The 26533-nt window shown below is 43.2% G+C and overlaps 3 protein-coding genes across 4 annotated transcripts in view; 2 read left to right on the top strand and 1 right to left on the bottom strand.

Moving 5' to 3' along the window:
- Positions 1 to 258: 258 nt before the first annotated feature.
- Positions 259 to 3450, top strand: ntaq1 (N-terminal glutamine amidase 1). Of its 2 annotated transcripts, none has more exons than XM_080525082.1 (6): positions 259 to 432; positions 531 to 630; positions 867 to 917; positions 1147 to 1295; positions 2565 to 2689; positions 2970 to 3450. In XM_080525082.1, exons 1-6 carry the CDS (start codon positions 353 to 355, stop codon positions 3074 to 3076), a joined length of 612 nt encoding a protein of 203 aa, XP_080381208.1. In that variant the 5' UTR covers positions 259 to 352; the 3' UTR covers positions 3077 to 3450. The 2 variants fall into 2 exon arrangements, with proteins under 2 accessions (XP_080381208.1, XP_080381209.1); XM_080525083.1 differs by having other exon boundaries at positions 294 to 432; positions 508 to 630.
- Positions 3451 to 3588: 138 nt separating this feature from the next.
- Positions 3589 to 7261, bottom strand: LOC308152162 (proteasome subunit alpha type-2). Its single transcript, XM_080525081.1, has 8 exons — positions 7194 to 7261; positions 6497 to 6573; positions 6059 to 6191; positions 5507 to 5629; positions 5115 to 5196; positions 4385 to 4458; positions 4075 to 4132; positions 3589 to 3815 (listed from the first exon to the last, which is right to left on the bottom strand). The coding sequence occupies exons 1-8, from the start codon at positions 7232 to 7234 to the stop codon at positions 3699 to 3701; spliced, it is 705 nt and encodes a 234-aa protein (XP_080381207.1). The 5' UTR covers positions 7235 to 7261; the 3' UTR covers positions 3589 to 3698.
- Positions 7262 to 14068: 6807 nt separating this feature from the next.
- Positions 14069 to 26533, top strand: part of tmem64 (transmembrane protein 64) — a gene marked incomplete at both ends in the record, with an annotated part of 22674 nt that continues 10209 nt past the window's right edge. The window contains one exon of the mRNA XM_080525815.1: positions 14069 to 14809. Within this exon, the coding sequence (XP_080381941.1) occupies positions 14069 to 14809 (741 nt within the window). The remainder of the gene's footprint in view (positions 14810 to 26533) is intronic.

Below are 26533 nucleotides of genomic sequence, written 5' to 3'. Positions count from 1 at the left end.
CTTTATTTGTATAGCACTTTTCCTGCAAACTCCAACCACCTTCACAAGCTAAATATATATATTTCGTATAATATTTCCCACGGCTCTTGAATTCATATGGGACTCTCACATGGTCAAATTCATCGTGAAAAGCTTCGATTCTGCACTGTACTGTCTCCCCCTGCTTACGATATCCTGCATGACACTCATGTAAAGGTTCCGTTCGATCGTTCCACACAACCATCGGCCTCCACCGGACCTATTTCCATGTAACACCAACGTATTTTAACGATGTGAATGGGCTTCTGCCGAACCAACTACATTGTTTAGGTTACTCAGGTCGTTAAATGTTATTGTTTCGCTGCGTTAAGCCATGCACAAGGAAAAACTTTTATCAAATTACGTAACCGTTACTCCGTCCAGGGATGATTGCGTATATACAAGCTGTTACTGGTAATGAACGTCCTGTTCGCCTGCATGTCCTACTACAGCCAATGAATGCAGTTGTCATGCCTGCTCCATTAACAGCTCACCCCCTTTTGCTTTTTCAGTGAGGAGAATGTGTGGAAGCTATGTGAACACGTCAAGACAGAAGAGCAGAATCCCGTAGAACAGGTGTACGCGGTCTTTATTTCGAATGAGAGGAAAATGGTGCGTTGCCTATTGCCTAATTCTCCATCTCCTTGCATCTAGATCATCTGCAGATTATTATTATTAGTAGTAGTAAATGTACAGTTCAGTCTATACAAAAAGAACAGGCATGTATAAAATGACATGTAATTCCACCAATATGTACATTTTAAATGTCAAAATTACTTTTTCACTGATTGTGAAATGGTGTGGATGTCATGACAACCCTGATCTGTGCGTGTCTTCCTTCCTGTCAGATTCCTCTGTGGAAACAAAAGTCCAGTCGAGGAGAAGAGCCGGTGGTTTGGGTAGGTAGGAGGCACTCCTCCTCCTCCTCCATCTGTTCATCTGTCTATCCTCCTTCATCTGTCCTCCTCCTCTTCCTCGTTCTTCTGTCTGTGGGCAGTAGGCATATATATCACTCTGTACCGTATCTGTACAGTAAACAATGACACTCTGTATACATGTGGTAATAACTTTGTATGTGGTTTGTGTGTGTGTGTGTGTGTGTGTGTGGGGGGGGGTTATGTGTTCCAGGACTACCACGTGATCCTGGTCCATGAGAGCCAGCCGGGCCAGAGTTTCATCTACGACCTGGACAGCATCCTGCCCTTCCCCTGCCCCCTCCCACTCTACGCAGCAGAGGCCTTCCAGTCGGACCAGGCCCTCAAACCAGCCTTCTGGAGGTCAGACGAGCCACAGGGCGTTCTTGTACTTTTGATCGACATCAGGGGGGTTGGTGGATGTAGGAATCAGAGGACAGGGCTCATAGTCATGCATGGGATTGAATAGAACCTGTTGAAGAGAGCACCGCACCTGTTTGATACCATTCCTTGTTCCATTTCATGCATCCTGTTTTAGAAACTCTACACTGGCTTCCTGTTAAGTTCAGAATAGATTTCAAGATCCTTCTGCTTGTTTATAAAGCTCTCACTGGCATAGCACCAGAATATTTGAAAGACATTTTGCTAGCATATCAGCCCAATAGAGCTCTCAGGTCTTCTGACGCTGGTTTTCTGTACAAAAGAAGAGATTTGGTGAGGCTGCATTCTCATTTTATGCACCCAAATTGTGGAATGCACTGCCAGTTTACATTAGGGATGCAACCTCAGCAAATATGTTCAAGTCAAGAGTAAAAACCAATCTTTTTAATATTGCCTTAGTTTAAATGACTAAATAATTAAATTAAGATTATAAAACCCCATCCTTTTAATATTGCATTTAAGTTCCAAAATAATTAAATTAAGATTATATCATGATTAAAGCACTTTGAGCTGCAACGTTTGCAGGAAAAGCGCTATACAAATAAAGTTATTATTATTATTATTATCACAATGAGCCGGTCCTCCAATTTCTACCTCCACCAGCCTCCCCCTGATCTACATGTAACAAAGTGATAATGATATCATGTGATATGATGATTATACAGTACATCCGTGAGTATAAAACAAGAATTGATATGAATCAAATTTCAGCATGTTTCTTTTGACATTGTCCAGTGGCTGTAATACACTCTTTGTATGTGTATTGTATTTGAAAAAAATTATGTTTAATTCCGGTCCCTTCAGTTCACCCAGAGTGTGGTAGTCCCACTTGAGTATTTTTCTGTTTTTATTGGATAGAGATAGTATAGGAAGACAGGAAAGTAAGGAGGAGAGGCTATGTCAGAAGGGCGTGGGCCGGGTTCATGCCAACATGTGTGCACTGTAGGCCATGGTGCTAGACCACTGGACCACCCCAGGCCATGGTGCTAGACCACTGGACCACCCCAGGCCATGGTGCTAGACCACTGGACCACCCCAGGCCACAGTTCTAGACCACTGGACCACCCCAGGCCACAGTTCTAGACCACTGAACCACAGCAGGCCATGGTGCTGGACCACTGGACCACCTCAGGCCACGTGTGACAGTCTCTCTGTTGAACCTCAGTGTAACGAACATCCATCTTGTTGCAGGAAGTTGCGGGTGATCCCGACAGAGACGTATCTGAGGAGCTTCGCGTCCGACAGGTCCCACATGAGAGAGGCAGACGGCAGCTGGAAGATGCCTCCTCCTCCATATCCCTGCCTCCAAACCACAGGTACGACACACCTCTGTGGACTGGTTACCAAACAAATGCATTTGTGTAGCGCTTTTTACAAAGACGATTGTCACAAAGTGCTTTCCAAGAAGTACAATATAAACAATAAATACAATATGAACCAACACCGACCCATAGACCCCTAAAGACATAAGTCTAGAAAAAAAACTCCCACGGTCAAGAAAAGCAGTGGCATGGAAAAACTCCTGCCTGTCCTCTGATTCCCCCCCTCCCCCATACTGGATATGTCTTAACAGAAATCCATTCTTCTTCTCTCCAGACTGTAAGATGAACCTGGATGACTTCGTCAGCATGGACCCTGCAGTGGGCTGTGGACGCGTATTCAGCCTCTCAGAATTCCTCCAACGCTTTGGAGTACAATCATAATAACAGATGGGTTTTTTCTTCTACTGAAGTCGTACAAAAACCTCCCAACAAATCATCATCATATACATTGGGTCATATACATTGGTTTGTTGTAATCATGAGTCCAATGTTGGTTGGTCAAACCATTTATTGTTTATTAGCAATACAAACCGACTGTGTGTGTGTGTGACGACGACGACTAGTACCTACAATTTCTCAACGTAACTCAATTTCAAGCGATGAATGCAATTGTTGTTTTATGGTGTGGAATGTTGAATAAGAAACACAGTCAATGTCCAGTAAGAACACAGACCTGGGAGGATCTTTTTTTACGCTATGGCATTTATTGAAAAGAAAGAATGAAAAACCGTGGGGGGAGAGGTAAGGGAATACAAACAATAAAAATGCTGTAATGTTGGGAAAATACAGTGCCATTTGTGTTTCAAGTTAATTTCTGAGAAAACCAAACGAACAATCAGAAGACTTTATGAGTGGGTTTCACAAACAGGGCTTAAGCCTAGTCCTGGACTAAATCACACTTTCAATGTAAAATCTTTTGCTTTTTTTTTTGTCTAGGATTAAACCTAGTCAAGGCTTAAACCTTGTCTGTGGAACCAGCCCAGTAAACGCGACACAGGGAGCTTCAAGCAATAGCGGCCAGATAGTCTTTGACCTCGGCAGGCGTGAGTCTCCTGAAGCCTGCCTCGTTGCATATCCCCACTTCGATGTTGTCCTCCGTCATCTGGCCCTCAAAACTCTCCTGTCAATCACACACACACACACACACACACACACACACACACACACACACACACACACACACACACACACACACACACACAACAGTGTTCAGGACTCTCATAGGGCTGTTTTAGCTGGACACATTAACTAACATTAACTGGACTGTTGATAAAATGTTTAGGAACACGACTCCTCACGTCCTCTCTCCAGTCCTCCGCTTGCTTTGTCCACAAAAGGCTGTATTTGCCTTGCGGTACAGAATCTATGGCCTAACTCACCTTCAGTGTCAGGATGGCTGTGTGGATGGCGTCTTCCAGCTCCAGATCCTCATTGTATCTACAGAGAAGAGAAGCAAGTGTGTTTTAGTCGAGGGGGGGGGTCGGGCTGGCGGCCGTAGAAATCGGAGGACAGTTGGGCTCCTTGTGACACACGGAATGGAATGAGGAAGGGTGTCAAGCGGTTGATTACCATCCGTCATTCTGTTCGTTACAATGAGCCCAACCGTCCTCCGATTTCTACCGCCACCAGCCTCCCCTGTGAGAGTAGATTGTGTAGTATTAAGAGTCCTATGTCGACGCCGTTCGCTACCTTTTCTCAAGGAATGTTTTTCCGTTGACGTAGTTCTTCCCCATGGCCGTCGCTTTCCATGCGAAGTACGCTCCCTGAGAGGAGAGATCATCATCATCATCATCATCATCACCACCACCACCACCACCACCTTCTTCTTAGTCAACAAATGCAAAAGCCAAACACCTAAACGTGATAAAGGGGGAGGTTTCCCGGACCCAGATCAAAGCTACTCCTGGACCTCATCATATTGTGAATGGAAAATCTCCATTCAAAATGCATTTTAGTCCAGTTGTAACCCTCTGGGTCCAGGTTCTCCCCCCCAGGCTAGTGCCCTCACACCTGGTTGAACTAATCAACTGATATTCAGGAGCTTGATGAGTTGAATCAGGTGTGTGGGGGGCAGAGCTGGAGCAAAAGCCTGCAGCTCTCCAGTACCAGGATCACTGTGGTAGGAGACTGGTGGAGGGAGGAGGCAGAAATCGGAGGACGGGCTCATTGTGAATGAATGGATGATTCCATTCCATGCATTACAATGAGCTTGTACTCTGATTTCTGCCTCCTCCACCAGTGCCCCCTGGTAACGAGCTGCTTAATAATAGATTTTCATAATAATACATTTGATTTAAAGTGCTTTTCTCAAACTCAAGGACACTGTACAGAAAACAAAGAGAAGCAGGACAATAAACAAAAAAATGCAACAAAACAGGAACAGAATAGAGATACAGAAGATAAAACTGTATATGCTTACGGAAGGGTCTGACTGAAAGAGGTACGGTCTGTCCTCGTCCCATCCTGCGATCAGCAGGGACACACCGAAGGGACGGACACCACTGAAACACAAGTCATATCTTTACAAACAATCTTATCAATCCAATTGTATTCGTATAGTAGAGAGAGAGAGAGAAGTGGATTTTTGACATATTCAGACGATGTCAGGTTAGTGTGTATGGGAATCCAGTCTATAGGACAGGACGCTGCTAACTGTTAGCAAAGTGGAAAGCCCATTACCAGAGTTATCCAAACTGAGGACTTCAATTTGCATGTTCATGACTGCATTTACCTAGACAATGTTGTTGTTGTTTACGACTGTGTATTTACCCAGACTCTGTTGTTGTTGTTGTTTACCACTTGTGTATTTACCCAGACTGTGTGTACTCCTGCATGACGGAGGCCACCCTCTGGACCAGCTGGGCTGTGGGGATTGGCTCCTGGTACACCAGGAAGTACTGTTGGGCCAACTTTCTGGCTCTCCGCAGCAGCACCCTGTCAACACAACACACACACACACACAGCGTTTAGAACACCGAAGCCACCGAGGTTGAATAAAGTCACCCAAATTGTCAACATTCTAAAAATGCATAACGCATAAATTATTATGCTTCATGTTGTAGCCAATCAAGTATTGTTGTGAAAAATAAAATAAAACATGAGTGTTTTGGAATTCAGGGGTGAGGATCACTGGACTAGCATGTCAACCTGGTTCAATACATCTACGCGTGCGCGCGTGCACACACACACACACACACACACACTACAGAAAGAGTTGGCAGAGGTCAGTATTATCGCAGACAATATTTATAGGTTTTAGATTGACATTTCCTGCAGGGAGTTCTCATTCCTCAGTTCTTTCATTCTTCCATCCATCCACATTGCCACCCATCCTTATTGCTATCCATATCATTGTCTCTTTACCTGTAGTCTGGGCCCATTCCACTGTAGACCATACCAATGTGCTTGGTGATTGGCTCAACCTTGTGGACGCTCTGTTCGTCATACAGGATGGACTTCTGTTTCTTCTCTGTCGCCAGGACAACGCCATTGGAGGCTGGAGAGGTCAGAAAGATTAAATCATTAGCTTGTCATCCGCTTACAAGGGAAAAATGTTATATATGCTATTTAGCTAATGCTTTTATCCAAGCGACTAACTAACATACATATAATGCTAATGGGATAGTCTCAACAGGCGCTCCAGGATTAATATCTAGCCCCATCCGTTCCCGTCGTGTTATGTACTGACACTGCGCTCAGATTGCTACGGAGTATACAAAGTATTTTTAAATAAATAATCGGAATAATGTATCGGGAACTGGTGGGGCTAGAGAACATCCTTCTAGCTGACTGGATACTCACCTTTGATGCCAACTGAAGGGGCCCCCGCCGCCACCGCTGCCAGGGCATACTCGATCTGCACCAGTTTGCCCGACGGGCTGTTCGGACATGGGAAGAGAGGGGGAGATTAATTTTAATTAATTAATTTTTGCCATTTAGCAGACGCTTTTAATCCAAGGCGATTTACAATTACGAATTACAGGGACATTCGCCCTGGAGTAACTGAGGGCTAAGTGCCTTACTCAAGGGCACACTAGTAGTGGTGTGGTTTCAGGCGGGATTTGAACTCACAACCTTCCGATCACAAGTCCAACTCACTATCCACTACTAGACCACCACTACCCCCCGAGATGTGATGTTGCATTTTAGCTAGCTAACTAGCTAATGTTAAACGTTCAATTAGACCTCAGCATTCACTTATCGTGCACAACAGTGATATATGTAGCCTCATTATTTCCCATCAGTTGGATCAATTCTACGTTGAGTTATACATCTGCTAGCTGACAGGTTGGTTGGTTGGTTGGCTTAGCAGGCAGCAGCTAAGAGCATAGGCTAGCACCGGCGTGACACTGCATCTCTTCTTGTTACGCTTATTCAAGAGTTTCATATGATTGCGATCCAAAAACAGAGAGCTTACAACAGAAAATTGTACAACAGCAAACTGGCAATGAAATGTGTTTCATTCCTCAAAGTTTCACCCTCTGGTTTTCTACTTTACCTAAATGTTGTAAGAGAGAAACTGTATCCTCGTTCTGCCATTGTTGATCGTTCCGGGGACACTTTAACGCGACGGACAACAGCGGAACCAAAGAACAAAAAAAATGATTCTTCTTCTGTGGAGTTGAGTAGCTGTTGCTGACAACAACCAACGTCAAAGCTGCATTACTGCCACCTACGGGAGTGGAGTGTGTACCAGAGACGGAGGCATTTACTGACTCGCCCTGACTGCTTGGCGTCCGAACGAACACAAGTTGGCACTCAGGCTACATTATATTGACTTTTTATATTGATATTCATCTGGTTAGATGTCAAAGTGCATTGTGCTGTTTTAGTACTTGTACTCTGTCAATGACAATAAAGTTGAATCTAATCTAATCTAATCTTGGAGGACATTAAGTAATGTTCAATTAAGGAAGTTCCCATGTATTGGTTCACTATGATCAGAGTGTATAGAGAAGGGGACTCAGCCCATTAGTCTATGTTAGTTCTGAAGAGACGTGGTTTCAAAATGAGGGGTGCTCTAGGTCTGTTGGGGTTGCTGTTCTGTCTGTCTGGGGCTTGGGCTCTGGACGAGGGTGGGGGGATCAGAGGGAATGACATCCCTCAACTGGGTCACGGGGAAGATGGAGAGAGCAGGGAGAGTTTGACCACTACACCTGACATCTGGGCTGAGCTGACGGACTTGAGAGACATGGTGCACAATCTGGGAAGCATGGTGGTACAACAGACAGTGGAGCTGAGCAACTTGGAGACCAGCGTGACGGCCAGCGAGAGCCAGGTGGAGAAACTGTATGGAGGTAATACATGTTACAGTGTGTGTGTGTGTGTGTGTGTGTGTGTGTTTATTATTTTGTGAGGGGTGGGGGCCTATGTCACAGCTCTTTGTGTTTATTCTACTTACACCATTGGCTACTGGCCAAGGTTCTTTACCAGGGTTGAGGCTAATTCTTTTCAGTTCTGGAAGTGAATAAAATTATTTTCGGGACATTGAAAGAATTTAAGTATCTGTTCCAATAGTCAGCAACTCAATTGTTCTTTACATGTGACAAGAAGTCATCAACAGTTTATTTATTTGTATTACATTCTAGTGTTAGAGAGCCATGTGGATGACTTGAAGAGAGAGATTTCAGGTAGTGTGTGTGTGTGTGTGTGTGTGTGTGTGTGTGTGTGTGTGTGAGTGTGTGTGTGTGTGTGTGTGTGTGTGTGTGTGTGGTGTGTGTGGTGTGCGTGCGTATGTGTGTGTGTACTGGCTACATACCAAGGGTTAGCGCATTCTGCACTTCATGCACAAACTCCCTATCACTCAGAGTTGTAGCAAGATAGGGAAAGTACATTTCACTTTCTCTCTGTATCAAGAAAGCATTTCTGTGTTTAATTAATCAACAGTTATTTTCTTTGTATTTTATTCCAGCTTTGACAGACCGAGTGACAGCCAGTGAGATCCAGGTGGAGGAGCTGGAGAGAGAGAATGCAGGTAATGGACAGATACTAATATTCAACATGTTTCTTTAGTTTGTGGTATGTAACAGATAAAAAGCTACTGAAATATTTCCTGTATTTATGAATCTAGCCCAAGCAGCAGAGCTGTCAGCCATGGGGGTCAGAGTGACAGCCAGTGAGAGTCAGGTGACTGAACTGAGAGGAGACGTGGAGGAGCTGAAGAATGTGACTGCAGGTGATATACAGATATTAGTAGATGATTTTTTTTAGAATGTGGTACTTTAATTGTATTGTTTTAAAAACAGTCTCTCACTCCCTCACATACATATTTCTGTGTGGAATTCATTAACAGTTATTTTCTTTGTGTTTCTTTTCAAGCATTGGCAGCCAGAGTGACAGCCAGCGAGAGCCAGGTGGAGGACCTGAAGAGAGAGAATGCAGGTGTGTGTAAGGTTTATCTGTGTGTTAAATTATTTAACATGTACATAGAGTAATATTTAAAAAGTCTCTCTATATATAAGAGAGATAGAGAGAGAGAGAGAGAGAGAGAGAGAGAGAGAGAGAGAGAGAGAGAGAGAGAGAGAGATTTAGCTTAGTGGTGCTACGAACGGACATATGGTACACTATTAGATACATAGATAAAGTACATTTATTTTCTTGTGTTTATAAATCCAGCCCAAGCAGCAGAGCTGTCAGCCATGGGGGCTAGAGTGACAGCCAGCGAGAGTCTGGTGACTGCACTGAGAGGAGAGGTGGAGGAGCTGAAGAATGTGGCTACAGGTGAGACAAACACTAAGTTGTGCCTAATGAAGTGGCCGGTGAGTGTATATTTGAGCAACATCATCATTGTGAGTAGTATAGGTGTATAGGACATACGTTATTCCCTTGTGTTCCAGAGAAACCAAAGGTGGCGTTCTCTGCTGCTTTAAGTGCTTCGATGGGACCTGTCTCTGGTGATACCACAGTGGTCTACGATAAAGTCATCACCAACATCGGCCAAGCCTACAGCCCAATCACAGGTACTGCTGACACACCAATACACAGATATCTAAACGAGTGATCCTCAGGTAATCTTGTTGGAACATTACAATGACGATTATGGAGGAAGAACACAACATAGCCAACAAACATTATTTCCATTGTGGTCCTCTCAATCAGATCAGTGGTGGGGTCAGCTACAGGGACGATGTTCAACATTACTAACAGTAATGTTGCTGTGGTGTCTAGGAGACACAGACAGTGTTGATCTCTCTCTGCTTTCCTCTGATACAGGATTCTTCACAGCACCAATGAGAGGAGTCTACTACTTCAGATTCACCGCCATGGAAGACAACAGCTCATCATGGGTCCCTGTGTTCTTGTTTAAGAATGACCAGCAGGTGATGTATGTAGGGCAGAACTCTAATGCAGGGTATCAGTATGTATCCAGTGGGCTGACTCTACAGCTGGAGGAGGGGGACTCGGTCAACATGCGTCTCGCATCAGGCTACAACCTCTATTGTGATGTATATAATGGCAACAGCTTGAGTGGCTTCCTGCTCTTCCCTGTGTGAAGAGAAGCTGTCCTGATGAATTCAGATGAAAAGTGTTTAGAGTTCCACGAGCTTCTAACTTCTCATTAAACATGATGTAAGAACAAACAACACTGACTTCTTGTGATGTGTAGTATTGATATGTGTCTTTCAGCACTAGGTTAGAGCAGCCATACGTCTCAAGTATGTCTCATGCTGGATGCCGCGGCACGCTCTCGCCTATTTGTCCCAGCAGACCCTAATTCGCCTCCTTGTTTGTCTGTACAGTGTCACTGCAGTGTCCTGAAGAGACACGCGAGAGTTCTCTCACATAGGGTCAAGGCCCAATCCCAATTCAGTTTTTCGGCGGAAATTCGATCCAGCTTGCTAGAACGCGTGCTTGCTTGGAACCCCAAAGATCTATTCTACATTAACAAGCTATATAGAGTGGTATATACCGCCACCTACTGGCGGGTACAAGGAATAGAGGTGAGACTATTAGGACACACCTTTTGTCTACCATCTGTGTATATTGAGGTTGCGGTATAGAGAGGGAACTGGTTATAGAAGCTTAACGACCTAATGGGTAAACATTTATAAAAGACACTGTCCCTCCTCGGACCACTGTTGGTAGCTACTCACCATTGCTGACTGGGAGCACCCCACAAGCCTTGCCGTTTCAGAGATGCTCTAACCTAGTCATCTGGCCATACATATTGGCCCTTGTCAAAGTCGCTCAGGTCTTTACTACTGCCCATTTCTCCTGCATCCAACACATCAACTTCAAGAGCTGACTGTTCACTTGCTGCCTAATATATCCCACCCCTTGATGGTGCCATTGTAACAAGATAATCAATGTTATTCACTTCACCTGTCAGTGGTCATAATGTTTTGTCTCACCAGTGTATGAGGAATGAGGAAGGGTGTTATAATGGGAATGAGGTAGATATTAATAGCATCAAAAGGAAAAATGCACTTATGGGAAAGTGTGTCCAAACTTTTGACTGGTACTGTATTTGCAGTAATCTGTTGATGCGAATTAACCATCTTATTAACTAACTTGCCAACTCCTTCTAAAAGACTCCGGCCCAACATGATGAACCTGCAAATGCCATGAACAACAAATGTGCTAAATTAACTTACTAAAGGCAGATTGTGGATTCTGTCTCCTAATTAGGCAACGCCTATTGTGTAATTACACACACATTTGATAAAATGTTGGTTTATTGCATCTGAAGCCACTTTTAGAGACACAGATGGGACAATTCTGGCCAATAATCTAAATCAAAATTCAATAAGTTACTAAACTGGTAGACAACACTGTCTGTTCTAGGAAGTGTGTGGAGTGAACCGGATGACATCATTGGTGTGGACCCATGTTGCCATGTCAACGCCCAGTTATGACTGGGACTCTACAGATAGTGGATAAGAATATTACAACACGTAATTCCAGGCATCTCGGAGATATGAAATGACAGTCATCATAATCTCTTGTGAATGTTTTGTGCACAAAATATCAAGAACCAAATGATCTGATAAATGAAGAAACAAATCAACAATCGCATTTGACATATTAAAACAATTACAAGGGCCTTCAACTATTATCCCTGTTTGCAGCATGCCAAATGTCCTCATTTCGTTCCAGGAATTACAATGAGGCCGTCCTCAGATTTCTACCTCCACTAGCCTCCACCAGCATACAGTATGTACACACATGCTTAGTAAGGAGAGCTTGTCCCTACTGGAACAGACACCCTCACAACCGACACAAAGTCTGATATTCCAACTTTAGTCTTCAGCGCCCAGTATTTCAAAAACCTTTAATCTGGATCAGAATGAGCTATCCAGGATTGGATCCAGCTGGCTGATTTCCCCCTACTACTCAAAATCTGCCACATACATCCGATCCTGGATAGAAAAAATAGAATCCAGATCATTCTGGTCCAGATTAAACGTTTTGAAATACTGGGACCAGGAGTATCAGCCGTAGACTAGAGGCATAAGAGCTGAAGGAAACTCTCTAAAGATCTCTTTCCTTGGAACAACAGCTGCTCTGACAATTGGAATACATTCTCTCTTGGTTTTATCACCAGACTGACCAATCTCAGTTTAGCTATGAAAGGTTAGTCTCTTATTACTTTAGATACATTTGTTAAAAGTAAAAATAAATAAATAAAACGTATGGCAGATCCTCTTACATATAGGCTACGTACAGTAAAAAGTACAGTAAATCAGTGAGTGATTTATAACTTGTTTGCATTTCTTCATAGGCTGTAAAACCCTTATCAACTTTTCAAGGGGCCCCCATCACGACTTCTGTCTTATCAACTTGTTATTATGGGAACAGGCTAGATCTGTTATTTTGTACTTGCCTGTACTCCAACATTTTGTTCATCCTGTTGACAGGGCTCCCTTGTAAAACAGACCGTGGTCTCAATGGGACTCCCAGACCGAATAAAGGTTACATTTACTGAAGACTGTCATGGCGTGTGTTTGCTAAAGACTTATCTGAGGAGCCTCAGGGCACTTGATAATGGAAGAACCTGAACGTTTGGACAAGCTGTTTCCCAAACAAAAAGAGTTCTTCTCTCAATAATGACATCACACCTCAAACTAAATGTATTCATCTATTCAATGACGCAAATTGAGCCACACATGATCATGAATCAAGTAAATCACTTAATTAAACCAAATTAATAAAAACGGATATGTTTACTGAATACCTTTATGATTACTAATGTGGGAGCTTAATTCCTACAGATATAATAATAATAATTCCTGCTTATGTTGGCACAATGTGATATTGTATTAGGTTAGGTGAGGTTAGATTAGGTTATGTGATATGAGGACCCATGCAGCGAGGAACATCTGGAATGAAACGTTCTTTTCTCGCGATGGCTATATGATCGCTTGTGATTGGACACGGACAGCAGTAGTCACATGGACAGGGTACTTGGCATTCTGGGAAACAAACAGTGGCTGGTATGAATAGCATTTAGCGTCAACAGCGTTTACTACTGTAGCCAGGCGAGACGAAGGGACGTGGCTGGCGACATAAACACTCCGGCTGTCTGACTGACTTCGGCGCGTCGCTTGTCGCTTTACCCGGGGAAAGAGAGGCGGAAGGGCAATTTCACCGACTCGGTCGCTGGAACTGAAGACCGTACTTTGGAGAGGGCAGCTACCTACGGCACTAGCCGCTACACGGAGAGTAGCCTGCTGCTGCTGCTGCTGCGATGATTTATGCCAAATAGGACCAAGGCAGTCGCAAAAGTTGGGAGTCTTGCATGGATCTATCTGTTGGCAGTTACCTTACGAATGAAAAGCTTTCGAAAGGCATTTTTAGTACTGCGACTTTATCCGTTTTGTCGCTTATCTGCCCTGGCCAGCTTTCAATCGATCGACGCTTTTCCACGCAGTGTTGTTAGGCTATTTTGCGAGGACAGCAGCTGTGAGTATGGCGTTTGTTTCGGAGAGGCAGTGTGAGAACGTTATCCACAAGTCGCTGAACTGGCACGTCTCCCAACTGGTGTACCACAGATACATATAGGTGTCGTAGCAGTGGACAATTATTCCAATGGGAACAAATATCAAAAGTATTTGTGAAGTGTGAAGCTTTATGTCAATAAACAGGAAAAAAGCGTCCTCTCTGTGCTGTGAGACAGCTATGATCACCAGCACCGAACCCAGCCGTCAGAACCAAGCACCAGTCAGCACAGGTGTGACCCGAAGTATTTAACTCGTTACCTATTTACAAGCCCTGTTATCTCTGTGAAGTAACGGCCGTGTTTAAGTTATAAAACTGACAAACCAAGCAGAGCACCAGAGATAACTCAGTTAGCAGCACACATCCTCCTCCCAGACTGTGATTTGCGTCAGGGGACAGACAGACAGACTGTCGTGTCATCTTTCGGGGGCCAACATGTGGAACTCGGGGTCCACGACCCTCCCGGTGTTTGTCAAGGTCCTGAAGCACGCCGCGGCCAAAGGACAGATCCAACTGAACCGCTGGCTTCAGAGATCCACCGCGGACGAGTCGTCGTGTGACAACATCGACATCTTGATATGCAACGCCTTCGACGAGAGAGGCCAAGCGACGGGGAAGTCCGATGATTCAGACGCGGATGAGGGCATCGGCGACACCGGGGGGGTGTCATTCACCGGAGGCGGCGGCGGCGGCGGCGGGGACGTCTTCAGGCACCCGTGTTGCATCACGACTTGTTGCTTCAAGAGCGCCGTGCTGGCGTGCATCCTGACGGCCGTCTGCTTCTCCTCCCTGGCCCTCGTACGGCAGTACCTCAAGGACCTGCTTCTCTGGGTGGAGAGTCTGGACAGCCTGGTCGGAGCTCTGCTGTTCATAGTCGGACTGATCGTCGTGTCCTTTCCCTGCGGCTGGGGATACATCGTCTTGAACGTGGCCGCGGGCTACCTCTACGGGTTCGTGCTGGGCATGGGTCTGGTCATGGTCGGGGTGCTGATCGGCACCTTCGTGGCTCACCTGGTGTGCAAGCGGCTATTGACTGACTGGGTGTTGAACAAAGTGGGGAACAGCGAACAGCTCAGCGCTGTCATACGAGTGGTGGAGGGGGGGAGTGGACTCAAAGTGGTGGCCTTAGCGAGACTCACGCCGATACCGTTCGGCCTCCAGAATGCCGTGTTTTCGGTGAGTATGATCATAAAGTAGGAATGTGTATGAAGTGTCGGTCTGTGGTCGTCTCTGGTTCATTGTGGGTGTGTGAGTACATCTAAAGTAGGAAACCGAGGGACCGCAATGTATATAGAATGCTGTACCCAAACTACCCATATCATGTTGCATACTCCATGGATTTGCCTACCGATATTATCCCGCTCAGTGTGCTTGACGCAGTTTAGGCTGTCCCAGTGCCCCAGGTTGAATTTGCCAAATGAATCGGGTCTTGCCTTCTTACCGTCCCCAAACCCTCGCCGTAGGGTAATGGTTCAGGAGGAGGCAGGTCCCCGAGGACAGGCTGTTTGAACAGTGTAGCCCTGGCCTAACCAAGGCTATGTACCTTAGGGACCTGCTGTCTAATCAATTGATGTGTCATATTTTCGTTATGATTTATAGGAACGTCACTTGGGGAAAACACTTGGGGGCTGTCTTCGGCTTTGTGGAGAGGACTCTCTCCTTGAAACTGTCTATGTGGGTCCTTTTGTAACACACTTTACATTAAGTTGTTTATGTATTCTAACACTAGGCTATATTAACTGGTAACTGCATGGAATTGACATGTTATTACATAACACTTTGTGTTGTTGAGCGGTTCTGTTATTACCTGTTTCTTAGCCTGAATTTACTTATCAGTTAATAACTTAGTTATTGGGCTAAAGTTTATTAATCAAATACACTGGAAAAAACATTACAATCAGGGGAGGCACACCTGTCCGTTCCTCATTCCATTCCATGCATTACAATGAGCCAGTCCTCCTACTTGATGTAGCCTACATTGTTTCAAGTCCAAGCCATAGGAATTTGTGGCCAGTAAAACATCTGGTATAGCCTAAGTTTCCTGGTATAAAGCTGGTAAAGCCACGGTTTCCTGGTAAAAAAAACAACAACTGCTAACTGTGGTAATTTCCTTATTAGCCCTTCTGTAATAATTAGTCACTTGGCTTAGTGCAGCGTTTCTCAACCTTCAAAAGTCGATAAAATCTCAAGGCACCCCAGTCTAAAATATAGCTATTCAAAAACGACACTGCATCACCCAGACAGCCCCAGACAGCCCCATACACACACACACACACACACACACACACACACACACACACACACACACACACACACACACACACACACACACACACACACACACACACTCAGCGGCTATTGATACAAATAAAAGTTGTATTATTATTATTATTATTGAGAGAGAGAGGAGGGAGTGAAAAAGGCAAGTGTGCATCAAAGGCATCAGGCACGTAACCGTGCTGTATAAACATGACACAGTGACCGAACAAACGCGGGAATTTATGGAACACATTCATTTTCATATTCCCACATTTGATTGGAAACACCTATCCAGTCCATTCAACGTAAACACCGGGGATGCAGAGTTATTAAGCCAGAAAATGCGTCTCTCTCTCTCCCGCTGCGCGCATCCTTGTCTGGATGTATTAAATTCATTGCATGAAAACGAAACTGTGCGTTATTTCCCGAACTTTCCAACCCTGCTTAGCTTCCGAAGTCGGACGAGAGAATAATGTCACCGATCATCCATATAGAACAACCACCTCCACACGCTGCCGGCGAGCGAGACTGCCCTGCCGATCGGACCCTTTTTCGGGAGCGGGGAACATAGGATATCCGGTATTGACATTGTGACATGGGAAAGGGGCGCGCGAGACAGATTTTGATGATGTATTGCATTTATTTATTTATAGATTTATTCATTCATTCATATGAACGTCAGAATATAGAATTATTTGACGGCACCCCTGAAGATGCCAGGCGGCGCCCCAGTGTGCCGCGGCACCCCGGTTGAGAAACGCTGGCTTAGTGGATCAGTTAACAAGGTAGTACCCCCTACTAAACGGCAAGGGCAGGATATTGGTCTCCTCTGCTCTCCTGCAGTTGAACCTGAAGCACTTCACCTCGTTTAGACCTCCTACATAATTAATTCTCTTTGATTACCCTCCTCAATCACCTGGCTCCATCCATATAGGCCTACACTCAGTGAGCTTGAAGGAATAGGATTGGATGTTATTGTTCGGCTGTCTTATGTGAGTAGGCTTTCCAGCAGGAGACAGCCACTGCCCCAGATCAACATTTATATTATTCACATTTTCAACATTTAGCAGAATTTTCTCTTTAGCCAAAGCGACTTACTTCACTTACTTAGACAAATGTACTTGTTGTAACTTACAACAAGTACATTTGTCTAAGTAAGTGAATCATCTAACCATCAGTTATCATAAGAAAAACAGATCTATGCTAGGATCAGGGGCCACTAATGCCTCATTCCCTCTTCACATTTAAATTGTAAAATTGTTGGCATTTAGCAGACACCTTTATCCAAAGTGACTTCCAACAAATAGGCTACATTTGTCTAAGTAAGTGAATCATCTATCCATCAGTCATCGCAAGAAAAGTAATCTCTGCTCCAGCGGCCATTGGCAGTCATAATGCTAGAAGAAGGATATTAGTATTATATACATTTATTTTTCAATATACAGTAGAGAAACTGAACAAGGGGATGCACAGTTCTGCGCTGTGTGCCACCGCACCTTTTGAACACGTCAAGCACTCAACCCGTAGCACCTAACCTCTATGCAGCTTTAGAGACATGAAAGTATTGAAAAGGTGGTCGTTTTATAAAGTAAGGTGGAGTTAATGTTGCCTTTTTGCTTTTACCTAGCAAAGTCCTCTCAGATCTCCACAAGTGCATAGGATGTAGGAGTTAGGGGTCGGTTTGTGATGTCAGTGTATTACAAACCGTAAGTTGGATAAGAGCCTAAAGGCCAATGCACACGGCGCCGCGCGACGTCGGTTGCATGCCGTGTGCATCGGCCTTAAGACTAGACAAAAATACGCATGTCACAAGGTCCACGTCCTTTTGTAACCCCAAGAGTCAAGACTTTTTTCTACTTATGACTTCACCACACCATTTCAGTAGAGTTGAATAGTTACGCCTAAGTTCTGTTTTATTTGTACATGTTTGAAATGCATAGCCTATAGGGATGGACGGTTTTTCGGTTAAACCGAAAACCGGGGTTTATAAAAATAGAAACGGTTTTTTATCAAAACCGTCTGAAACCGTTTTTTTTTTTATTTTTTTTTTTATTTTTTAGAAGAATAAAATAGAATAAGAATAAAACTGGAACATGTCACATGTTTGTCGTGTGTGAAAATAACAATGATACAGTCTGAATCTGCCGCGCAATGAGTGAGAGGTTTGGTCAGTTGTGAAGAATAACTGAGGATTAATATCTAATTGGGATTATATTTAAGGGTAACAAATCACTCTATGGGAAAGATAGTTGCCTTCAGTTATTGGTAGATAGGAAAGTTTTTTTACAATTACTCGCTTACATTTAATAAGATCATTTTCGCTGCTCTCTGTAAAGCGCATTGGGTCACTTTTGTGAGAAATGCGCTATAGAAATAAAATGTGATTTGATTTGATATCAATCAATCAATCAAACTTTATTTATGTTCTATAGCACAAATCATGCATTGAATGTAACTCCAAGTGCAGTATTTACTAAACCACAATATAATAAAACAAGAGCTATACGGATCAAGAGTGTTTGTGCACAGCGCCACTGTGTGTGAAGGCGCTACTGAAAGTGATGACAGAACGCATGTCTCAGAAGATACGCGGTCACTTAGTGACGCAAAGGTAGTTCTGTATTTATCTCTATCTGTATTAGTACATTTATTTTGAAAGCTCTATTTTGACAGCTCTACCATGGGCACTTTTATTTTGATGGGGCATTCTTTGTTGATTGACTTACGACAGTTCAGGACGAGTCAGTCTCGCGGCATGTGGTTTTTATGAAAAGCTTTAAGTATGTTCACTGCATAATTCTAAGTCTAATATTTCAGTGATTATTGAGCAGTATTCAAATATTTAAATACATTGAGCAGCAGCTGAAACTTTGTCTAAGAACCAAGATATTGAGAAAGCAGTTCATTCAATGAAGACGCTGTTCCAAGAGATGATCTTCCGTGCAGGCGTGCACCCTGGATCAGCGGAGCTGGTGTGTTAAGTGTTCATGTGTTTTCATGTATGGTGTAGCTTACAAAAGTCTGCCTTTCCACTTATATTTGTGAAACTAAGTAGCCTAAATGTGTTGCGACTGTGCTTACGGTGTTTTAATGGTGTTCGACATGAGTGTATTGTAGCAGTAGGGCTCAATTATTTGAAATTGGCGCTCTTTTTTTTTTTTTTTTTTTACATTTTTTTTTTTTTTTTTTTTTACTGTATTTTTCGGTTAACCGGAAAACCGCGGTTTTACTCTCTGACGGTTTTTCGGTTTCAATAATTGGAAACCGTCCATCCCTAGCCTACTTCTATCACTATTGTGGACTTTGTGGTCATACTTGTGGAAAATTGCAGTGATTTCTCATTAGGTGATAGGCCTAATAGGTGTTTTTTATATGTTTTTAGGTCATTTCTGTTTGATTGGGATAAATACATTAGAGATAGAGAGGGGGATGACATGTTGGATAGGTCGATTGCCTGAATCGAATCAGCAGGGCTTGACATTAAGCTTTTTCAGGTACTTGTCCTTTGGACAAGTGAACTTATCTTTTACTTGTCCGAGAGCTCAAGTTACTTGTCCAAATCCAAAGATTTTGAAAAAGCAATAATATGAATATTAATATATTATACTCTCACCGGCCACTTCATTAGGTACACCTTTTCAACTGCTTGTTAACGCAAATATCTAACCAGCCAATCATGTGGCAGCAACTCAATGCATTTAGGCATGTAGACGTGGTCAAGACGATCTGCTGAAGTTCAAACCAGCATCAGAATGGGAAATAAAGGTGATGGCAACCTGGCATGGTTGTTGGTGCCAGACGGGCTGTTGCGTGATATTATAGTGTCAATATGGACCAAAATCTCTGAGGAATGTTTCCAGCACCTTGTTGAATCTATGCCACAAAGAATTAAGGCAGTTCTGAAGGCAAAAGCGGGGGTCCAACCCCAAGGTGTGCCTAATGAAGTGGCCAGTGAGTGTATGTGTATGCAAATAACACATTTGACTACTATTGATTTGATAATGATGTATCCTTAATTTTCTAATGTATTCAATATTTTGTAATTATTTAAAAACGTAACCCCTAACCCTTTTAGATTAAGATTGGCCACAAAAGGGATGAATATCTAGGAATATTTACAAAAAATGTTTGTAACTATAGTCTCTCCCCAATGGAAGCAATCTTATTTGCTAGCTTTTGGATAGTAGCCTATCCTATATTCAAATTGAGAAATCTATAATTAGTGTCATTCTGAAGTTCGTATTGCGATGTGCTGGTCTTAAAAATACAAACCTAAAATATAGAACTACATGAAAATAAGCGGCATTGAGAAGAAGCGAATACGCGTTCACGTGAATGGCACTAGTGACAGGAGACCCACAACACTATGGCTGCGTTCGTAAACTCGCTCTGGAATCTGATCAGCACTCATGGAATGCCTTTTGTCCAATCACGTCTTTATGACGTTGAACGCAGTGTGCGCTCTGGCGCTCTGAGCGAATTTACGAACTATGACGATAACGAACTACGAGAGACTGAAATAGCCAGAATGAGGCGCGGCATCGCTTTGCTTGCTATTTTTTTTTACTATTCAGATCGGAAGGAGGAATTCATGTTTGCAGATATTAATACATATTGATTTCTTTTTTTGTTTTGACTTGTCCATCGGACAACTGCAGGAGGAAGTCCACTTGTCCGAACATAAAATGTACTTGTCCCGGACAAGCGGACAAGCCTTAATGTCGAGCCCTGAATCAGGGACCATGCGATGGTATGGCGTGCCTTAGTGTGCTACGCCACTTACGTGTCCCAGTTGGTGATGTTTTGACTTTCATAGCTAGGGTTGCAAAATCCTCATATGTTTTTGAAACGTTGGAAATTATTGGAAAGTTTCCCAAACTTACAGGAATTTTGCAACCCTATTCATAGTGTCTTGGGTTCTGAATCAGAGAGTGGCGATTTAGGACTTGGATTTCGCCTCAGTGTTGAAACAAAGGGCCTACTGTATCACTGTGTTTCATGTTGTGGCCCCGTACTCGAGCCCCTAGGCCGATTTCAGACGCTGCTTTCCTGGAACTCAGGTGTAACACAATCTATTCTATTCCCTAACTATTCTTGACAAGTTGTTGGGAGAGGAAAGACTGGCGGAAATGCAGGCGAACCCCTAGGCAAAATTCCATCAGGGGAGGCTAGTGGAGGTAGAAATCGGAGCATGAGCTCATTGTAATGCATGGAATGGAGACTGGCGGAAACGCAGGCGAACCCCTAGGCAAAATTCCATCAGGGGAGGCTAGTGGAGGTAGAAATCGGAGCATGAGCTCATTGTAATGCATGGAATGGACTGAGTCACACGTGTGATACTATTCCTCATTCCATTCCGCATTACAATGAGCCTGTCCCCCAAGTTCTGCCTTTGCCAGTTTCCTCTGGTATGAATACACCTGCTCCACTACACAAGTCCAGCCTGACTCCAATACATACCTGCGGGGAAACCCTGTGTGGTCACAGTCCAGCACAGCATCAAAACCTGTTTCCGGCTGGTTCCATACTAGATTAGAATGTTGTTCATTCTCTCGTACGTGAGTTTCTACCGCAACTGTTACAGCTATGCTGTTCTACAGCTCTAGGGTGAGTAGCTCTATGGTAAATAGCTTTACAGTAATAATTAGCTCTAGGATGGATGAGTAGTGTAGGGGAAATATTTGTCAGTGCACTACATTTTGTCATTTGATTCTTGTGATTGCCAGACAGACTGTCTGGGCAGATTAACACACTTGACGACACAACGTCTTTATAATTTGCATCACAGCTAGCGTCATGTGACACCCCCCCCCCCCCCCTCGCATATCATTACAGATGCAGACAGGAAAGCTCTGTGATTGGCTGTCAGACTGTACATGCTTGTAAACTGTTCTCCTTTTGCAAAAGATCATACCTTTTCTATGCATTCTATAGAACCAGGCTACCATCTTCTGTTTTCTATTTAGATACTTAAATAATTCCATTACAGTAGCTCTAGGGTGTAGCTTTACAGTAAGTAGCCTAGCTCTAGGATGAGTAGCTCTAGGGTGTAGCTTCACAGTAAGTAGCTCTAGGATGAGTAGCTCTAGGGTGTAGCTTCACAGTAAGTAGCTCTAGGATGAGTAGCTCTAGGGTGTAGCTTCACAGTAAGTAGCTCTAGGATGAGTAGTAGCTCTAGGATGAGTAGCTCTAGGGTGTAGCTTTACAGTAAGTAGCTCTAAAGGGCTCTGCACACAGCGTGCGATTTCTGTTGCGCGTCAACGTTCCATTTTGAAGTTTGAATGGAAGTCTATGAGAACATCGCATTTACCCACACACGGCCCCGATTTTAATCGCACGGCGAACATTCGATTCCATTCATTTTGAATGGGCCAAAGCAGTGCGACAAAACTCGCACGCCGTGTGCTTTGTCCCATTCAAAATGAATGGAATCGAATGTTCGCCGTGCGATTAAAATCGGGGCCGTGTGTGGGTAAATGCGATGTTCTCATAGACTTCCATTCAAACTTCAAAATGGAACGTTGATGCGCAACAGAAATCGCACGCTGTGTGCAGAGCCCTTAAGATGAGTGCCTCCAGGGCAGTATTTCTCAACCTTTTTTCAGTCGGTACCCTTTAAAAGTATACAATAATCTTGTGTGACCCCAGTCTAAAATGTAAAAAAATGACTCCACATCCCTCTGGCAGCACACACACACTAGGGCTGCCACGATTAGTCGACTAGTCACGACGACGTCGACTACCAAAATCGTCGCCGACATATTTGGTAATCGCCGTAGTCGCATGTTTTTTTGGAGCTGAAATATATATATATATATTTTTTTTTTTCTAGCACCAGGGGAGCCCCCCCCTCCCAAATGTCGTTGTTTGGTACCTGTACTATATCAATGACAATAAAGACCATTAATTTCATTCGATAAGCATTAGTTTTTCTTCCCTGAAGCTGCCACTGGCTAGCGTCTCCCAGTGTCTTTGATGTACATGCGCAGTGTCGGTCATCCGGGGCACACGTGACTTCCCCGGAAAAACAAACAGAGAAATGTCTTCCTGTCCTCGTACTAGGGCTGCACGATTAATCGATTTTAAATCGAAATCGCGATTTGAAATGATGCGATTAGCTAATCGCAAAGCCTGCGATTTGCCTGCGATTTTTTGTTTTTATAAAAAAAATCTTTTTTTTTTTTTTTTTTTTAAACCTTTATTTTACCAGGAAGTCACATTGAGATTAAAACCTCTTTTGAACATTTGATCAGCACTCATGGAATGCCTCTTGTCCAATCAAATTACTTGGTCTCTTTATGACTTTGAACCCGGCGCTCTCAGAGCGAATTTACGAACGCAGGCATAGGTTGTGTCACGACAGTCAGTCCAATTATTATGAGACTTTGGGCTAACGTAACGGAGACAATTAGACACCACATGGCTTACTGGACGTATGATAAACGTTAGTATGTTATAATTGCGACAGGTAAGTGTACAATTTCACTATACTAACTGTACCAGCCAAGTGCATGTCGGTGCTGTTAGTCCAGCCTTAAACTTAGCTTAGCTAACTTGTAGTCTTCGAGACGGTAGCTTAGCTTAGCTACTCATGCTAACCCGGCGTTAAAGTACAGACACAGAGTTGACAGTCTCAGCAACCTGCGGGTTGGTGTTTATATAGTATAGCAGGCTTATGGATACATGGAAGTTAACTGTTCTGTTGTCAAACATGAATGTGTCCTGTATGCATAACCTCATACCATTCGTTCATACCAGCCGGCTTTAAAGACGCAGAGGTTAGCCTAGCCTAGCCTTGGGCTGAAGTATGTCACAGATTCCTAAGTCAAGGTGACGTGTGTCTGTGCTCCATAGTCAGAGACCACCATTCTATCATTCATCAGTTCGACTGTTGACCGAGTCATCTAGATGTGGTCCTTTCAGTTATAGTCACAGTGTATCCCCAAATGATCATTTTAATAGCTGGATCATCTTAGAAAGTAGCCACCTGTCTAGATGAGATGAGGTTATCATATATACAATTCATATCTTTTAAGTTCTCATCCTTGCATTAGAATTAGAGCAGTTAATAGTTTGATGGTATCATGTGGTAATGCTCTCTGAAACTAGGTGATAGACAGATTCATCCAATCACCTGCCAAGTATTTTTTGAAAGTACCTGCCCTTTTCCAAACAGCTTCCAATTAAGCTTTTTTGTTTTGTGTGAAACAAACCACCTGAGTCAGGTTAGTAATGCTCCATCACATGTTTTAATCTGAAGCTTGATTTTAAAGCAACCCAACTTTAAAGCAACCCAATGTAAGTTTAGTTCTTTCACTCGTAGCTCGGGCTGTGGGGCTGCTAGAGGAGGGAGCCTCTAAGTCCCCTGAAGACGTACAAACAAACTGCACGTTGATACGACCTTCCTAGCCGGAGATATGGCCACACTTTACAAAAACTCCCCTTTTTTTTTTTTTTTTTTTTTTTGCTATTTAAAAAAATAATAATCGCAAATTAATCGCAATCGCGATATCTGTCCAAATAATCGCAATTCGATTTTTTCCCCAAATCGTGCAGCCCTACCTCGTACCTCTAAAGTGTGGGAGCATTTCAACCACAACGTTGAAAAAAAGAATGTAAAATGTAAAATGTGCAAAGCTGAACTCTTATCATGGCAGCACGTCTATGATGCGCGAGCATCTCAAAAGGAAGCACGTTGTGGCAGATGACGAGGAAGAAGATGGCTCGTCTCGGTAAGCTAGTAAGCTAGCTTGTTATTGGCTAACGATATCGTTACATTAAAAGCCTTCTTTCATTATTTTACGTTATGTGCTGTAACGTTGTCATCAAAGCGATACTTATCAAATAGCTAAAAATTTTGTCTTAACGTTACAGTGCTAAGAAGGCGCGTTCTACTATGAGATGAGTGAAGCAAAGCAAAACTTTTGTACTCTGTACAAGTATTTATTTTTGTTTTTGTATTCTTTTGGTTGCCTAGTGCCTAGCCTACCTCATTTTACTCAGCAGTTTGCACTCTCTACTACTCTTTACATTACATTACATGCAAGTGATGCCAGAAATAAATCTGCAAAGTTCATTAAAATATCTATTTTTGAGTGAACAATAATTTTAATTGTCTTCATTTTTAGTTAGCACATGCCTACAACAACAACTAACAACTTCAAGCTAAATTTAGAAGCTGATTTAGAAGATGATAGCTAAATAAGAGCGATTGAGTAATCTGTCATTTATGATCCGATTAGTCGACTAATCGTTAAAATAATCGGTGACTAGTCGACTATGAAAATAATCGTTTGTGGCAGCCCTAACACACACACACACACACACACACACACACACCATTAGTGGTTATTGAGTGAGGGGGTGGGGGGGAATGTGACTTACTATTAGGGATGCACGATATTATCGGCCCGATATTGGGATTGGGAAATTAATGTTATTAAATATTTATCGGTTTTATTACATTTTAGCCGATATAGAGCCGATAATATGAAGCCGGAAATTGCTAATGCTAATGTTCTCCATCTCTGTAGTCTGCTCTAAAATACGCAATCAAACAGTGCAGGCAACCCATGCTGTTCTGTGAATGAGACAAGCTATTGACTGATGGCTTTCTACTGCCAAATCATATTATTACAGCAAACATGTCGGTAGTTTGGCATCTGTTCTCAACAAGGAGAGGCTCATTCCGACATTGACTTCTGTTTTCGTTTTCGCGATTTCAAAATAAAAGCGCGAGCTAAGCGTTGTTGAAAATGAATGACACGTCGCTAGTCAACTAACACAGCTTGTTTTGTGAGCCCGCTAACAATGTAAAGTAGTGTTGTAGTTAACTAGGTAACAAGGTAAAGTAGTGTTCTAGTTAACTAGGTAGCAGTGGGGATTACTCACCCAATCCATGCATTGCAATAGTTTGGCTTGACTAGCGAGTGTGATGTGATTTTCAACAATGTTGAAATGTATTTCCTTTTTTTAAATAAATGAACATTTGAAGAGTCAGAAGTGTTCTCTTTGTTGTGTTAACAATAGTGATGTAAGTTAGATTTGGTGAGATCACTATGGAATATTAAATCATCAATCTTTGCTCACTACATAGCCTTTCTTACCTTCAGGTGTGCATGAACTACAGGTTATCAACTGCGAAATTATATCTGTTCTCATATCGGTTATCATATCGGTTATCGGCCACGAGAAGCGGGTAAACATCGGTTATCGGTATCGGTTGAAAAAAATGCATATTGTGCATCCCTACTTACTATCAATGGGAAACCTGTGCCTGGGATGACACACCCAACCCTCCTATTCTGGCAGGGATGGATGAGAGGCAGACACGGAGCTCCTGGTCCACAGACCTCAGCTCCCTGTACTTGTTCTTGATGCAAGTTAAGCTCAGTTCGCACAAATACGTAGCAGAATTGCAATGCCGTTAATTGAAACTAGTAGGCCTACTCCTTTTCCAATGATTTTCAAACTAATAAAATACTCTGCACCCTTGCTAGTGACAGATGATTTGTTGTCAGGTCAGGTGTCTTTTTAAGTTTGCTCGGAACCATTGTTTGGTTTGACAATTCCATCAATCGCCTCACCGCTAGGGATGCTCCGATCTGGATTTTTGGGGCCGATACCGATCACCGATTTTTT

Source organism: Nansenia antarctica (assembly GCF_963989245.1).
Source record: "Nansenia antarctica genome assembly, chromosome: 3".
NCBI lineage: Eukaryota > Metazoa > Chordata > Actinopteri > Argentiniformes > Microstomatidae > Nansenia > Nansenia antarctica.
The sequence above is the reverse complement of the archived record's forward strand: the minus strand, read 5'-3'. Positions and strand labels throughout refer to the sequence as shown.

Coding starts and splice junctions, on each gene's coding strand:
- ntaq1 (XM_080525082.1), top strand. CDS start 353: ATGCACAAGGAAAAACTTTTATCAAATTACGTAACCGTTACTCCGTCC. Junction 433..530: donor GTATATACAAGCTGTTACTG/GTAATGAACGTC, acceptor TTGCTTTTTCAG/TGAGGAGAATGTGTGGAAGC. Junction 2,690..2,969: donor TCCCTGCCTCCAAACCACAG/GTACGACACACC, acceptor TCTTCTCTCCAG/ACTGTAAGATGAACCTGGAT.
- LOC308152162 (XM_080525081.1), bottom strand. CDS start 7,234: ATGGCAGAACGAGGATACAGTTTCTCTCTTACAACATTTAG. Junction 5,197..5,506: donor CAGGAGTACACACAGTCTGG/GTAAATACACAA, acceptor CTTGTGTTTCAG/TGGTGTCCGTCCCTTCGGTG. Junction 3,816..4,074: donor CAGCCATCCTGACACTGAAG/GTGAGTTAGGCC, acceptor TGTGATTGACAG/GAGAGTTTTGAGGGCCAGAT.